General features: G+C 37.9%; 1 protein-coding gene across 1 annotated transcript in view; it reads right to left on the bottom strand.

Moving 5' to 3' along the window:
- The window catches only part of NTNG1 (netrin G1), a 227,022-nt gene that overhangs the window by 40,709 nt on the left and 169,005 nt on the right, over positions 1-17,308 (bottom strand). The window contains exons 5-6 of the mRNA XM_065409665.1: positions 15,196-15,261; positions 696-833 (exon numbers count right to left, since the gene is read on the bottom strand). Coding sequence (XP_065265737.1) covers positions 696-833; positions 15,196-15,261 — 204 coding nt within the window. The remainder of the gene's footprint in view (positions 1-695; positions 834-15,195; positions 15,262-17,308) is intronic.

Genomic DNA, 17,308 nt, shown 5'->3' with positions numbered 1-17,308 from the left:
TAAGGAGCTAATACAAAGAATCCAGCAGCAGCACCCTAGCTCAATATGTAATGGTGTGGCATTTGCTTGTGTTATCCAGAAAAGAAGCTTACTGTATAGCTAAATATTGATCATCATCGGCTACTAAAAGTTAATATTAAATGCTATTTTTGTTAAAATCTTTAGATTTATTAACTCTGGTTTAGACTGTATTTTTGGTTTAGGTGCTATAATACTAAGTAATGAGTTAGTACGCTGTTCTCTATATATTATATAGATGTAATTTAATTTATGAACTCAGATTTTTAAGTTACTCAAAAAGGCAGAAGTTCAGTCACAGAAATATGTTAATACACTTAGATATCACCTTTTGTCTTTCAGTAAGAATTTTTAAGTTTGGAAAGTTGCACTTGTGGTTTAGCTCACACAAATTAATTGATAGCGGGCAAGACACACAGATCTGCATATTTCAGTACAAGCTCCTCCAGGCATTAGCACAGAAAAGGGGAGAGGGCACTAAAAGCATAATGAAATAAATGGACTGCACAGTCAATTTACTGCCCTCATTTGGAAGTATCCGTAAAGGTTCAGGCAGTAAGGCATTTTTAAAGCTTGTAAAAGTTTTGCTCTTTTTCAACTCTAAGTAGCTGCACATGCTGGGATACAGAAGCACAGACAGCAAAGGTGCAGGAAAAGGGCAGCTCTCAGTTACTTACGTTGACAGCCTAAGCTGTGCCAGATATATCCCAGCAGACACTTATCACATTTAGTCCCTGATGTTCCCTCCTTACACTCACAGAATCCTGTGTCATTACAGCGATCACGGACAGAGCCAAAAGGGTTACAATTACAGTCTGCAGAAACAAGACAACACACATACGCTGGCCATAATTCAAACAATAGCAATAAAGGAAGCAATTCTAGTGTTTAAAAGTAAAGGAAGACTGTCTATTAATGATATTTGGAGGAGAGAGAATAATTACCACAGGTCCACTTTTCATTTGTTTGGTCTTTTTAAGAGCAGACCTCTGACTGATTATGTGAGGGGGGAAACTAAACAGAAAAGATGTAAAAAGGTAACTGATCATAATGGATATTCCATTTTAGTAAGGAGGTTTTGTATAGTTTAATGAACAGAAGGAGATATTTGTATAGCAAGGATAAATCGATATGCCATCAGGATGAAATCTGTTTTAAATTATTAAAATAGGTGTAGCTGTATCACTCAATACTTCGAGTTCTGCTGAATATTTTTAAAGTGCTATATAAATGCACTTTACTTATTTCCAAGATAGTCTTCCCTTTATATTTAGGAGTAGTATGTTAATTTATGTAGGTACTTGCCATTGTAGTGATGAGAATTTACAATGCACCTTTCACATATTCCAAAACAACCTTGAGGTGGGGAGCAAAATACTACAAGACTTGGTCAGTACTGACTTTTAGCTGTCATTTTCATTCTACCGTTCTTCTTTCACTCCCATGGGGGGTTGGGGGTGGATGTGAGGATGGAAGATCCAGTGAAGCACTCCAGCACCCAAATGTAGATTTTTTTTTTTCTCACATGTGCCTGAATCTGACCAAAGACTGTAGTAAATTGTGGTGGTTTGGGTTGACCCCTTTATTTCCACAACCTTTATTCTAGGGTAATACAGTAACTCCTCACTTAACGTTGTAGCTATGTTCCTGAAAGTGCAACTTTAAGTGAAATGATGTTAAGTGAATCCAATTTCCCCATAAGAATGAATGTAAATGGGGGGGTTAGGTTCCAGGGAATTTTTTTTTGCCGTACAGTACAGTAGTATAGTTGGGAGGTGCCCCTGCCTTACCCCACACAGGCACAGCCCACTGGCACTGGAGACAATGAGGCAGGCAAGGAGGCTGAACGTGCTGTAGGCTAGGAGATGCACGTTGTGCAGCAGCAGCGGCAGCTTCCCCTTCTCTGCAAGCACCATGGGTGGTGGGCTCAACCCTCAGCCCGCCCACGCCACCTCTTCCCCCAAGTCCCCATCCTTAACCCGCCTCTTCTTCCCCCTTTACTTCACACGCCGCGTCCTCGCTCCTAACCCCTCCCTCCCCTGCCTCCTGCCCGTGGCAATCAGCTGGCTTGCAGCGTTCAGGAGGGAGGGGGAAGGAGTGAGGACACAGCGCTCAGGCTCCCCCTCCCTCCTGAACATTGCAAGCCAGCTGATTGCCGCGGGCAGGAGGCAGGGGAGGTGCGCCGTGTCTCATAGACTCATAGACTTTAAGGTCAGAGGGGACCATTATGATCATCTAGTCTGACCTCCCGCATGATGCAGGCCACAAAAGCTGACCCACCCACTCCTGGAATAATTCTCTCCCTTGACTGAGCTGCTGAAGTCCCCAAATCATGATTTAAAGACTTCAAGTTGCAGAGAATCCTCCAGCAAGAGACCCCTGCCCCATGCTGCGGAGGAAGGCGAAAAACCTCCAGGGCCTCTGCCAATCTACCCTGGAGGAAAATTCCTTCCCGACCCCAAATATGGCGATCAGCTGAACCCCGAGCATGCGAGCAAGATTCTCCAGCCAGACCCTCCGGAAAAAAGTTCTCTGTAGTAACTTTTAATATCCCATCATTGACCATTGTTACTAATTACCAGCGATGGCACGTTATTGACCTATTGACTAAAATCACGTTATCCAATCAAACCATCCCTTCCATAAACTTATCCAGCTTAATCTTAAAGCCAGAGAGGTCTTTCGCCCCCACTGTTTCCCTTGGAAGGCTGTTCCAGAACTTCACCCCTCTGATGGTTAGAAACCTTCGTCTAATTTCAAGCCTAAACTTCCCGATGGCCAGTTTATATCCATTTGTTCTCGTGTCCACATTAGTACTGAGTTGAAATAATTCCTCTCCCTCCCTGGTATTTATCCCTCTGATATATTTAAAGAGAGCAATCATATCCCCCCTCAGCCTTCTTTTGGTTAAGGTGTCCTCGCTCCCCCCCCTCCTGCCCGTGGCAATCAGCTGGCTTGCGACATTCAGTGGCTGGGGGGGGGGAGGAGCGAGGACTCCGCTCTCCCCGCCCTCCCCTGCCTCCTGCCCATGGCAATCAGCTGGTTTGCGGTGTTCAGGAGGCAGGGGAGGGAGGGGGAGCCTGCGCGCCGAGTCCTCGCTCCTCCCCCCTCCCTCCTGAATGCCACAAGCCAGCTGATTGCTGCGGGAAGGAGGCGGAGGGAGGAGGGGGAAAGCACTGATCCGTGGGGTCTGACGGAGGGCAGGAGGTGCGGGGGGGGGGGCGTAGGGGAGCTGATAGCGGGGCTGCCAGCTGTGGACAAAGCAGGCAGCTAAACGATGTTATAGCGAAGCATTGCACAGCTTTAAATGGAGCATGTTCTGTAATTGAGCAGGGACGTAAGATTGAAACAATGTTAAGCGAGAGGACGTTAAGTGGAGAGTTACTTGAACCACAGACTTCTCTCTTTAACACCATCACAAATTCAGTGCTCAGCTCTGGGCTCCACGGCAGGTGAGAGCCCTTCAAGGAAGGAAGATAATTGACAGCAGTGTTGAGTTTTCTGGCACTGCTATGGATCAGCTGTATATTTTCTCTAAGCCTAAGGACCAAATTCTGATCTCATTTACACCAACATAAACCTACAGTAACTCCACTGTTGTATCTGAGGCCACACCCTACCTCTAACAATAATTTTGTCCACACACCTGATCTCTGCTGCTATCAAAGGCAAGAGATACAAATCCATTGGCAACCTTGCTGGGTGCATTGTTTATTTTTTTCCCTTTTAATCAAGCTACCTTGCTGCTATTGTTTGCTAGGACTATATTAAATTGCAGCAATATTACAAATGACAGAAGAGGAAAAAGCATTAAAATATTTTAAAATCCAATGGACATTTTTTTTATGGGGAAAGGAATATTACCAGTAACAAATTTGTCACCTGTTGCCTTACTGCTTATTAACTTTAAATTAAAGAGGACATTTCAAACATTTGGCATGCTGGAGAAGAATAGTTACCTCTGGCAAACACAGTTCCACAATAATAATCCAGTCAATTAGCCAACAACATTAATTAATGAAGTTGAATACTGACATACCCCCAAAAAAACATTGTGGAACATTGAGCACAGTTATGCCTCAGTGGGTGCCATATAAAAAATTGGCACTCCTGATGTTAATCAGACATTCAAAACCTTTATGTAAATAGGCATACAGTTGAGGTACTAAATGCAGACAGTCACATTTATTTAAAGAAGTGTAAGTCAAAAGCTAACAGCACTGAATATTATAAGGAAATGGACTGATTCTCCTCTCACTAAACTGAAAGTAACTCAACTGAACACAGTGGAATTAAACTCATGTAAAATGAGTATAAGTGGGAGAAGAGTCAAGCATGGAATAGACTATCTGTATATAATATATTGCCCCACAAAATGGAAAGCCTGATCTAAAGGTCAACGAAAAACTCCCATTGCCTTGAATCACATCAATAAGTAAAGAGTATCAGACTTATATTTTGCGACTAAAGGGGACAATATATACTGGATTAAAAAAGCTGTTATGACAAACCTCTTTATAAATGTGCTGTTCTGACAAGCCTCTTTAAAAAAGATACGTTAAAGGGGTATTACCAAAAAAAAAAATTTAAAGTGCAGCTCAACAAATTATTACCCCAATCTTGCAAACACTTAGGCATGTGCTTAACTATGTGCATTTGCATAGTCTCATGGAGGTTGTAAGATTACTCCCATGTGTAAAGTTAAGCATGTGCCTAATGTCTACAGGATTGGCGCCTATTTGAGAAAGTTTAAAAAAATCATCATTTCAGTATCTCTTTCTGAGGCAAAAGAAATGGCTATACTTGGTGTCTCGTCTGTAACTACACTGTATGATATGGTTATGTATGCTCCATGGTATCATGTATGGAACTGCATATTTTATGTAGCTCACAGCTTCTTGCTTACAAAGATTCATTCACATGACACTAAATGTGTTACCTTCATGTAATTACGGTATCACACCACAGAGTAATTGCATAATTCAAAGACCTGGTACTTGTATTTGAAGTTTATATAGAAAAGCCAAGTGCTTCATCAGTAATTACAAAACAACTAATCACCATGTACATGCAGTACAAAGTAGCCAATGGCCTCTGCAAAATAAAGCATTATATGGCTTTTGAGACCTTGTGCAAATTATATTTAAGTGTAATTCTTCAAATACTGTTACTGTTCCTTCAGTGTAAGAGCTTGTTGATTCAGATGTAAGCCCACTGTATAAAATGTTCTTATTTGAGTTCACAGCTAAAAACATTCTCAGTATCTCAGTTATTTGTATCTCTGTCATTTCTAAAAGCAACACATTGTATGTTTCCTCCATTTGGTCTAATCTTGACTAATGTATATTATGTAGCTGTCATTTTTTTTATCCATACACTTACCATGTATATTTTTTACTTGGTTTGAATAATGTCAATAAATATTTCCCTTGATAAAGCTAGCTTAGCCAAACATTTTTAATTTTCCTAAACACTCTGTCTGGAAATGGGAAAAACCACTGCACTGGAAAAATAAGATATTCATACGTAAATATCAATGCAAATCTCCTTATTAGCTTGTCCACCGATCTACTAAATGTGTAATTAAAACCCACAACACTGAGTGGCTCTCAGGCTCTGGGTAATCAAATGAGCATTTCCAATAGAGTGAGACACATTGCAGGCTTGAGTCTCGGAAGTGTTGCGTATCTTTAACTCTCACTGAAATTGAGGGGAGTTGAGAGTGCGCAGCGGCTTGCAGGATCAAGTCTCTAGAGCCCCAACACAGGAAAGCACTCAGGCACACACTGCAAAACTTTCCTGAAAAGGGTTGGATGTAAGCATGTGCTTAAGGGCTTGTCGTCTTGTACAGTACTAGAGCAGCACAGGTGCCACTGTAGCGCTTTAGTAAGATGCTCCTACACTGGTGGGAGAGCTTCTCCTGATGGCCTCTACCCCGATATAATGCTGTCCTCGGGAGCCAAAAAATCTTACCGCGTTATAGGTGAAACTGCGTTATATTGAACTTGCTTTGATCCGACGGACTGCGCAGCCCCCCCACCCCGGAGCACTGCTTTACCACGTTATATCTGAATTCGTGTTATATCGAGGCACGTTATATTGGGTAGAGGTGTACTGCTATAGGTCTGTAGTGTAGACTTGGCATTAGTCAAACTGACTTTAAGGATGTTTTCCTGAGTCGGGGCATCAGTCAGCATACGTAGATTTTGTATGCAGTATGATAAACTGCAAACCTGAGGAACTGTTCTATATTTGATTTATATTTTTTATTTAAAATGACATTGTCTGATAGGTACTATTTTGCCCTTTTTGCAGTCATCCCACAGGGTACAATGCCGATAGGAGCCCATGAGAATTTTGTTTACATTAGGGTGTGAAGGTCAGGAAATGCTCTGTATATTTTTATTTTTTGAAGAATCTTCCTGATTAAAGTTTTTAAAATTTTATTTCTGCTGAGTTTGAGGAATGCTGAAATCTGCTCAGTTGTTCATTTTGTGAACTAATTCTAAACGTATTGCTTGCAAATTATTTTTAAAAGTCATCATTTTTGGCTCCTCCTTTATTAACCCCTCCATGCTGCCCACACTGCAATAACTATTGATTCCCGCACCCCCCCCCCCCCCCCAGTATTTCAATGAATATTAGGTGACAATCTAGTGAATGTGTCTATGGAAAAAAAAGGAAAGGTTACTAGATATCTTTCCATATCTCTGAGCTTCTTTAGCCAGTTTAAAGTACACAACCCTGTTGTCATAAAGACAATGTCCCTTGTCCACAGCAAACAATTACAAGGAAGGGATAGTTCTGTTCAACAGTACTATATATGGCATATGTTTATTTTATTTAACAGGATAATGTGAGCTGCTGACTTTCTAGTTGTCATACTGAAGTTCATATTAGCTCCGTTTAATTAATGTCAAAGGGAATAATGCACTTTATTTCACATGGTATCAACCAGTGTTAAAAAGGACACATGAAATACAGTATGCCTGTGTCTTGTTTTTCATTAAATAAAAAATATATTGATAAATTGCAGATTGGAACAAATGATAATCTAAATAGGTTTTGGCTGAATCTTTCCAATTAATTAAAAAAAGTCACATGAAATGTGACTTACTATGAAAATGTGTCCACAGTCTATTTTTGAATTGCACAAAAATATTACTTTTTTCAGTCCTGTATTAACTCTTTGGTTACTCTCTGATTAATGACAGAAAGCATCCTGCTTTGTAGATGGGGTGAATGGATATAGTTGAAATCCATGACTGACTGTAATGAGGATCATAGTTATAAGCAATATTGTAAAACACACTCTAGCTCTGTTTATAATTGGAACAAGCTTTTAAGGCCATTTGTTAACTAATGGCCATAGAATGAACCTGTACTTTCAACATACTATATGTTAAATTTTCATCCAGATAGTCCAACCTCTTTCTCACTAAACAGTATTTGAGATAATGTAAGTATGCCTCAGTGCAACAAATGTCTTATATTCTCTTCTGTATGTCATTCTTATTAATGGTATTCTGTTCTGGCATTCTCCTGGTTTTAGCTGTTTGGAAGTTTTCATGGGATTATAGTGTATACCTGTTTGAAGCATCATTGACCCTCAGGAGTTTTCTTCAAAACTATCAGATATGGCTCATAGAATTTTTTTTTGTGAGTTTTGGCATCTGACTTATTTTGTTGGATATAACTGATTGGAAAAATTATGCTCTCAGCTACAAGGGCATACATTAAAAGTGAAGGGAATTAACAGTGAATTTATACCCTTTTATCTGAGAAGACAATTGGGCACAGTATGTTTATTTTTGAAATCTGGATGCATAAAAATGTTGTTACAAATACAGACACTGGTCTTGCGCTCAGATTAACTCTTATGGGTCTCCCTGTAGGTGCAAGGGTCTGTATGCATTGGCCCAACTGCAAGATCTGAGCTTATAACTTAAGGCTCAGTCCTTATGTTTTGCAACTCCCGTGTGATTTCTTCTGTGTGGAAGCACTGCACAATCAGTTTATCCCAGAGCTCCTGTGAAGAGCTTCCTAAAAGCTTTAGCAATGATTTTGCTGCTTTATATTGTTCTTATAGACATTCAAAATACAGCCCCAAGGCCACAATTAAAACAGGGGCAAATGCATACAATGTCTACACAGGAGATGCTCTTATCCATTGAAAAAGCTCATTCTGGGTCAGCTGGCCAATATATATAGCGGTGGTACAAATTGCTAGCTGACTCACTAGTAGCTCCCAATAGCTGAAAAGGCAAAGAACAAAAGCCGGAATTATAATGAAACTGACCTATGCATACATTTTCATCGTCCAGCTCTGCAGAAGCATTTCTGAAGTAGCCCAGCCTGCATAACTCACAGTGCTGCCCTCTAGTGTTGTGTTTACAGCTCACGCAAATGACTGTATTTAGCAGCTCGATGTAACTGCACCGGTTGGAGTGGCCGAAGCATTCACAGTCTTGCAAGGAAGAACAGAAATGTATACAAAATGTATACAGTAGCAGAGTAATAGCACATTACATGCGTGGTTAAAATGAACTATGCATAGAAGATGAATGGGAGCACATACATGTTAGTCAGTGTAACACATGGACAACAACAGATGTTTGACTGGCATGAACATGACATCTGTTTCAGGCAGGTTAAAATGATCAGACATTCATGACTCTGAAGATTGCTTCTCCTCAGTAGATCTGATGGAAATGATGCATTTGCAGTTGTAAACCTTTCAAGGATTTTGTAGGCTCGGTTTACAAATGCATATCTTTTGCACATTTGATATGGAAATACTCAAAACACGTGCAAAACTTTCTTACACTTAAAAAAATTACAAAATGTTAAATACATAGGACAAAATTGTCAAACTTGGGTGCCCAAAGTCAGGCATTTAAATCCACAGTTAAGCACCAAAATAAACCACTCTGATTCTTAGAGATGCTGAATAAGCATAACTCATGCTTAAGTAAATAAAAGTTGTGGATGTTGAATACCTATGAAAATCAGGCTATTTCACTGAGATGCATAATGCACCCGAATTTGAAAATTTTGGCCAGCATTCCCAAAACAATTAACTTGTAAGGACAGAAAGGAACAGAGATGAGTGCCATTTTAATGCCAGTTAAACTGTCATCTTGAGTCAATACCCAACCTATCTTTATACCGATGAGAGAACTTTTAGCATTTCAAAAATATCATGGAAAATTCTTCCGTTTGTGTAGAATAGGAAGAATGGCTACCATAGCCATCTAACTTGTAGTGCCCACTTTAGCCACTATAATTATATTGAAAAAATATAACAGGCATTGGAATTCTGTCTTTATTTATAAAACCAATTTATGACTTGGGCACAAAAAAGTCATCCTAAACTTTTATTAGCAAATTTTTGTTGTTGTTGTAACTAAGCATGACACATAAGGCTAAGATGTCTGATCAGCTTGTCCTTAGCTTTTGTAATGACCTGCTAGCAACACAAGATTTTGAAGCAGTCCTGTACCCTTCTCTCTGGTCTGACAGAGACTCTGTGGTCTGCTATTGGGGCATAATTAATTTCTGGGATGAGGACACCAAACATACTGAGCCTACAATCAAGCCAACTGGCCAATCAATGAAGTCATATTGTAGGTGGATTTGGAAGAAATAATTTACCTTGCTTTGCCAACTTCCAACCAGCCGTTGTATAATATCAGATCATTAGGTAATGAAAGTATGTTCATTATAAAGGGGAGGTAGGGAATCTGACGGTACAATTGCTAACATCTATTAGTGAGCAGAGAGGAAGCTAATGAATGTGCTATGAATGACCAAAACTCACCCGCATGGCCCTGTGATGTAACCTTTCAATACAATAATATCATAAACTCTTACAAAGCTAGGAAAAACAAAGCTGCATAAAAATTCATTAAATTGTTGTAACAGAACTTGGTCCAAAATATAGTTTGGACTAAAGAAGCACATTCTGTAGTTATGGCTGACTCAGTTTTCTCTCCCTCTTTTTCACACACTCTGACAGACATATCATAGTAGGTGACTCCACGCACTTGTTCTTGTTTCATCAGTACTAAAGAAAAAATGAAACTGTGTCTTGTACTTAACCACACTAACATGGACCCTGATACTTCTATTACATGAGAGAAATAGCTTTGTGAGTTAAGGCTCCTCCTGTCAACCCAGCTACCGCCTCTCGGGGAGGTGGAATACCCACATCAATGGAAGAAACTCTCCCGTCGGTGTAGATAGAATCTTCACTAAGTGTTCCAGTGCTGTATGTGTAGCCAACCCTGATAGTTTACTCCATTAAGGTTAGGTGAAGATTTGGGAACCTTGGCCATTAGACTGATAGTGTTACTTGATATAAATTAACGTCAGAGACAGTCTAGTGTCTGATTAAGGGTAAGCTGTGGTGGAAAGTGAAAGAAATAACCACAGCTTCTTTATCATTAAATAAGATAATTGCTAATACGATAATGAGCGTTCTGCCTTGGCCTGTAGCCATTGGGCTTGATTTTCATTTACACTAATTCTCTTTCACACTGTTCTGGTGCCCTAAAATGAGCTTACATTGTGACAATGGTGTAAAGGGGTTTTCATGTAAATGAGGATCAGGTAATTTCTCCACTGGTAATATTAGGCCTGTTATCACAACCCAGTAGAACATAGTACCTAGAATTGCATGCTACATCTTACAAGCTGGGACGATAAAACAGGGTTGGCAGAATTCTATTTTTGTTTTTTGATATTTTTGGTGGATAATATCAATGTTTATTTTAAAGCATTGTTCATTTTTTATCAATTTAAATGTTCACAGTTGGAAATTATGGGGATGAGTGTCAGACAATAGGAGGGTCAGACAATATCTATTTAATGGTAGTAGACACTGAGATTCCAAAAGTTAAAACTTTATATGCATTAAAACACAAATTGTCAAAATCACATGTCAAAATATACACAGTAAATATCGTTACATCAAACTTTAATAAGTTCTTAAGCAGCATTTTTCTGACTTTGCTTATCTGTATATTTCCATTATTGTTGATGGATTTTTTTTGTATGTGTATGTACAGTGACATTGAAGTTTACTGATATTTGGCAATAAACATTTAATCTGTCCAGGTCTAAAGATAATGCATATTGCCACTGTTGCAGCTTTCTCACCTTTCTGGCATAGGAACAAGTGAGTCACCCTAACCCTTACACTGAAAGACCAGAGTATGATATTATTACCCTCTGATTAGTATAGGCTGAAATACAACTTTAGTTTCTTAGACACACAGGTCTGTCTGGCAGCCAAGGCAGAATTCCATCATAGGCAAAGCCATTCAATCACTGATATAGAGGGGGGGGGGGGGCGGGAAGGTGGTAAAAACTAGTGTGCTAAAGCACTAACAAAAAAAATATGAGAAGTGCTTACAATGTTGGCATATGCTGCTTTCAGTTTTGAGCACCACATGTCAGAAAAGACAGACAAATTGGAGAGAGTTTAAAGCTGAGTAACAATAAATGGTAAATGGTTTGGAAAATAAAATCTCAGAGGAAAGGTTAAGATAGGTGGGTATATTTAAAGCAAAGAAAAGGAGCGCAGAGATAGTCAAGACCAGATTTGATAACCATCTCTCTGGATGAATCAGGAATTATCAAATCCCTTATCAAAATGCAAAGGGATGAACGAGAAGACCCATTAAAGGTGCTTTTCTATAAAAACAATCCCATCAATATTGTAAAATCAAGATACAATTGCAGTTTAAAGGAGATGCATAAAATAATATCAACCATCAATCATTTTATTCTTCTCTGCTTCTAGTTTTAATACCTCTCATTCCTTTATGAGGAAATGCAGCTATGCAGTCACATGTGTGAAATGATACTGTCCTGTGCTGTGGAGTCTAGCTCCAGCTCAGGATTGAACCATTCCCAGTGAAACTGTCACATGAACAGCTGTAGAGGTATATGGAAGAGAATCATAATTTTTGAAAAAAGACATTCCTTAGGTGATGCGTGAGACACCTGTTGCTTCCCTATTTTAATTAACAGAATACAAGACTCTTTCAAGAAGAGAGAATTTTTAAAAAAGTCTCATTTTTTCATTTCCTGATGGATCTCTGTCCCTCTTCCTCCACTACACACTAGCAAATTAGATTTTCATTATAACTTTAGAAATAAGTTGCTTCAGTTTCATAACAAACAGTATGGTTCATTATCAGTTTCATTGACTGGGTCAAACTTAATTCAGATTTTTGTTAAATAAACCTATGCCTTAGTAACTCATGTTTCATGAATAATGAGCTGTTGACAACGATAAATGAGAAAAAACAGAACACCTTTTATACATACACCAGACAGATCAAATGATGAGGAAAAAGTTCTCAGATGGATTTCAGACTGTGAATGACAGATATTTAGCTACAACTGCTTGTCTTTAAGTCATCAAGGCAATATTGCTATCCTTTCAAAATGCCAATATAATTCCGCGATGTTTATATTAAAATCATATCTGTTGATATGTAAACCAATGCATGCCTATAAATTCAAGTTTGTACTATATTAACATACAATGGAGATGTATGGTATACTACCAGTGCAATAGGAGACTTTTTTGAATATCATATCCTTACACCAGATGGTATTTGTTTTATTCTAGAGGATATGAACAAGAGATCATTTCCGTATTGCCTGCCCTCAACTAATTCATTTACATTTCCTCATTTACAGTCTATGTAAATTAGTGACAAAGATAATCGTTAGGCTAACATGTTAGTTTTCTAAACAACAACCTGGACTGCCATATTTTTACTCACATTTAATTCTTTCAAAAAACAAATGCTCCACTATTTTATATACAAGCAGAGATTGTCTATAAAGCATATTTATTCTGTTCTTCGCTATGGCTTATGTTGTTTGTGATACTTAATGCTTTTATTGCTGTCAATAAACATGCCTCACCAATAAACTGATACACTTCACAGATATTCCAGATTCATACAGTGCAATGTTCTCACAACACATAACACTAGGAAATCACTGTATGAATCCAAGAATTCCTACCTCTCTTGTGGTTTGCAACTTGAACAGAAGAAACAGTTGACAAAGCTAATTTGGGAGCAACTGGATAGGTTTAAAAACATGAACAATAAATTAGAAAGGTATCATATAGGAACAAATAAAAAAGCTTAAAAATGAATTACTTTAGTCACTACGTTTTTAATTAGCTTTAAAAAATTCAACATAAGTGAGTATTTTTTAATTGTTTACTGTTCTGAAAGGGAAGGTTGATATTGAGGTGAAAATGGGTGAAACACTATCAATGATTAAGGTATTGGAAATAATGAAAGGTTTTAAAACAGGAAGGAGAGATGGTTTTAATAGTCATATCTGCATTCTTATTTGGCTTTGGCTCAGATGTTATACATGACCTAAGGAGTTTCTTCCCAAGTCCATAATTACTGACAATACAATATGCCTCATGGTCTATATAGTTTTTATCAAATTTATGTACAGATGTTGTTCTAATTGTACCATAAAGAAAAGCATAATAAATAATGTACAGGTATAGGCAGCATTCTGTAATCAGGATGTGCATATATTATACTTCATATACTTGACTCAAGGATCTTAATTCTGATAAATATTAAACTCTTAACAATATGCTCCAAACAAGTAATCTAACCACAAAATAGTTGAAGTTTTTTGTGCTTTGTGTTCTCTCCTAACGTAAAAGCTAAAGAAAAACTTTTTGTGTGTGGGAACAATGCATAATCTTGTACTGCTCAAGATGCATTGTGAAGTGATGTTAATCACTTGCAGTATAATTTGTTAAACTATGAAATCCATTAGAAATGCTAAGTGTCATTTTGTTGAGGATGTTTTGATTGATAATGCATATGAATAACAAACTAAACTTTGCTGCTAATCCTTAAAGAAAGCAGAAGAGCAGAAATCAATTTGTTTTTCTTCTTTAAGGAACACATGCAGAAACTTGGAAAATATAACATGGACTAGCTGATTAAGATGATTCTATTTGTTAGTAATCTATGTGTATCTAGGGCAGTCTCAGTTTCATCACCATGATCAAGGACTAATACTGTAGTCCTTACAATCTAACTCCCCAACAAATTGCTAATGTATTTTGTTTAGTTTAACAGCTATTTCCTGGATCTTCCTCTTGCTCATTTCCTCCTCCTCCATCTGTATTCATTAAAGTTTTAAAAGAACATCCTGTGCATAACTATGGCAAGCTGCAGGCCAGAGTTCTGCAATTCTGGGGGGAAGGTGTAGGGGAGGTTGGGGAGAGCAAGGGGATTTCATGTTAAATAATGAACGCGTTTACATTTGATTGTCAAAATTTGCAGCATAGAAGCTAGTATGAACACAAATTCAAATGAAAAAGCATTTTACTTTATATTTTATTACTCTTAAAAATCACTCTATCCCTTTCTGCAGTAATCATCATGCCACAGTCTGTCACTGTAATTTTTTGTATGTCATTGGAATTCAGATGCAGAAGTATTGCACTAGGGATTTCAGAGAGATTGCTGTCAATGCTAGAGGAAATGTAGCTTATAGAGCACAATGAAGAATACTTAGAAACATCTCTTCTGTGACCTGACCTGCTTAAAAAAAAAAAAAAATGGAAGAAAACCCAAATTCTGAAAATACTGTATATAAGATTGTTAAAATAAATTCCAGGAGACTATGGTCCAACTGTCTTGGACTATGCAGCTGAGCTCTGAATACAAATGGGAATAACATTCAGTTCACTTAAGAAAACAAAGTGAAAGAGAGACATTAAGATATGGGTTTGATGTAGACAATGGAAATCTCTGGCACTCAAAAGTCTTGAAACTTTCTCATAAAGCAAACGGTGATGTCTATACAATTCCAGGCTTCTCCAGAGACTCACTTTAAATTTAATCTGTGAAATTGCTTACAACTTTGGTGGCTTCTTTTCCATACTTTTTGCAGTAGTGTTTCTAGTCCAGAATCTATATATTAAAAAAAGCCTTTTTCATGTAAAATTTCATTTACGCTAATTCTCAATAGATTGGTTTTGACAATACCATTACTTAGTACCAAGAGAAAAAGGAGCTGGATTATTATTATTTTTTGCCAACATGTGGGATTTTATTAAAGCAATTTAAGTAACTTTCGACCAGTAGGAATTTTACAGAATCCTACCTTGATTTGGTTTAGAAACCTCAAGGGAAGAAATATTCGGCCATATCCTATCAAACTTTGGTGGATCTGCATGCATCAGGAAAAATCATGATTTGTTATTTACATATGTGATATTGTTCTAAACAGAGAAGTGTATGGACAAAGACATAAACCACAAACATCTGCTACTGGACTTGTCTATGATGCACTTGAACAATATGTTACTCCCACATTGAACAAGAACAAGCAATTGATGATTCCCAAAACACTGAATGGACATTAAATACTGTATATAGCAATTTATCTTTCAGGATTTTAGATATTAACTGCAGTGTTAAGAAATATATATCTATATATAAAACACTAATCCCAAACCAGGAACCTTTCTGTTCATGCTATTATTTTAAACCTAGCGTCCAGAGATAAAATGACAATATAATATAAATACAGTAATTTCTTACCATAACATCTCATTTTAAGGACTTTAAACCTACATATACTTATATTAAAAAAAAAAAAAAAAAGCTTCTGCTATCAGCAAGTTATATTTACTAGGGGAGTGGGTTATTTTGTTCTTAATTTTGTATATTGTATCTCTTTCCCATTGCCCCATCAATATCTTATATAGCTTGATTTCTTTTAAATAAATAAGGAAATTAATTTTTTCTTAAAAACGTTAGATAAAGGGAAAGATTTCTGAATTAGTTGGGTAGGTTCCCAAACCACAGATTTTCCAATAAAAGATGAATCCCCCCCTTCTCTTCGTCAGATGCACCAGTTCACACATATAGAAAGTGCATGGCAGCAGCCAATGGGAAAGAGAGCACACCTGAATGAAAGGTATCAAAAACGTGTATTTGTAGAGGTAGAGAGATCACCATAGCACTTGATGAAAGAGTGGCTAGAATTGTATGCACCTGTGAGATAGCTTCCCTTTTTCTAGAGTACTGACATAGCTCTGATAAAGGATCACCAAAAGCAAGTCGACAAATTACTTTATTTGGTCTTGTGTTTGAATAACTGAGGATTGATCTAAAGATGTTAAGGGACACTGAATATAGCCTCTGTATGTCTCGCTCGCACGCACGGTCTGAATAAAGAGAATAGGAATCTCCTAGCTGTCTTACCTGTGGTCTGATAGGATCTGATCCTTTTACTCCCCTAGCCACTGTGTAATAATAAATCAAAAATCTTTGAGACAGACTAAAGTTACGTCTAGCAGAATGGCTCTCTTCTTGGCACATACCCTCCAAAAATTAGAATAGTAAGGTGGCCATCAGCTGAAATGGCCTAGGCATTATCAGCAATAACATCATACTATGTCAAAGCTCAAAGGAAATCTGCACAAAACTTTCAAAAGACGAACTTGGGAGCTTAAATTCATAACTTTGCTAGATACTAAAAATCATGGACTGAATAGACACACTGGATTTATGGGTTACTACAATGCTCTCTCTGTCCCACTAACGACCCCCCTCCCAGCTGCTTTCCCCCCTTCCCTTCCTCCCTATGACTGGAGGAGTGTTAAAGGGCCACTTTACCTTAAATGGCCCCTTGAAATATATGTTAACTACTTAAGCTAAACAATCTGTTCCACCTTGTTTTTAGCTGTGACACAAGTACCTTTCCCAGACCTGAAGAAGAGCTCTGCCTAAGCTCAAAAGCCTCTCTCCCCCCAACAGAAGTTGGTCTAATTAAAGATATTACTTTACCCACCTTGTCTCCCTAAAGCTCTGTAATACATTTAAGACCAGCCCTACTGAGGATCTGTCACTAACTAAAATATATGCCTTATCATAGTAATCAGAGCAATTCCTACTTTGAGACCTATATTTTCAGTCTCTTGTCTGAATGAGACTACTAATCACATGACTAGAGCTATCAACCAATTTACAGTTCTCTCAGCAATATTGCTGATAGCCGTACAGGATGTTTTCACTCAAGTGCTGTAGATTATATTATGAAAACTTGTTTCAGAAAACCTATTTAAGCTATGGACCCCATATAGGGGATGAACCAGGATAGAAAATACAACTCTAATGACCTTTCAAATTTATTTACAGTAAGATGAGTTTGCCAAGGGGACACACAAGAACGTGATAAATGTGTGTTTGTATTATAACTGAAGTAATTT

This window comes from Emys orbicularis, chromosome 8 (assembly GCF_028017835.1).
Source record: "Emys orbicularis isolate rEmyOrb1 chromosome 8, rEmyOrb1.hap1, whole genome shotgun sequence".
NCBI lineage: Eukaryota > Metazoa > Chordata > Testudines > Emydidae > Emys > Emys orbicularis.
Note: the sequence above shows the minus strand (reverse complement) of the source record. Positions and strands in the feature narration are given on the sequence as shown.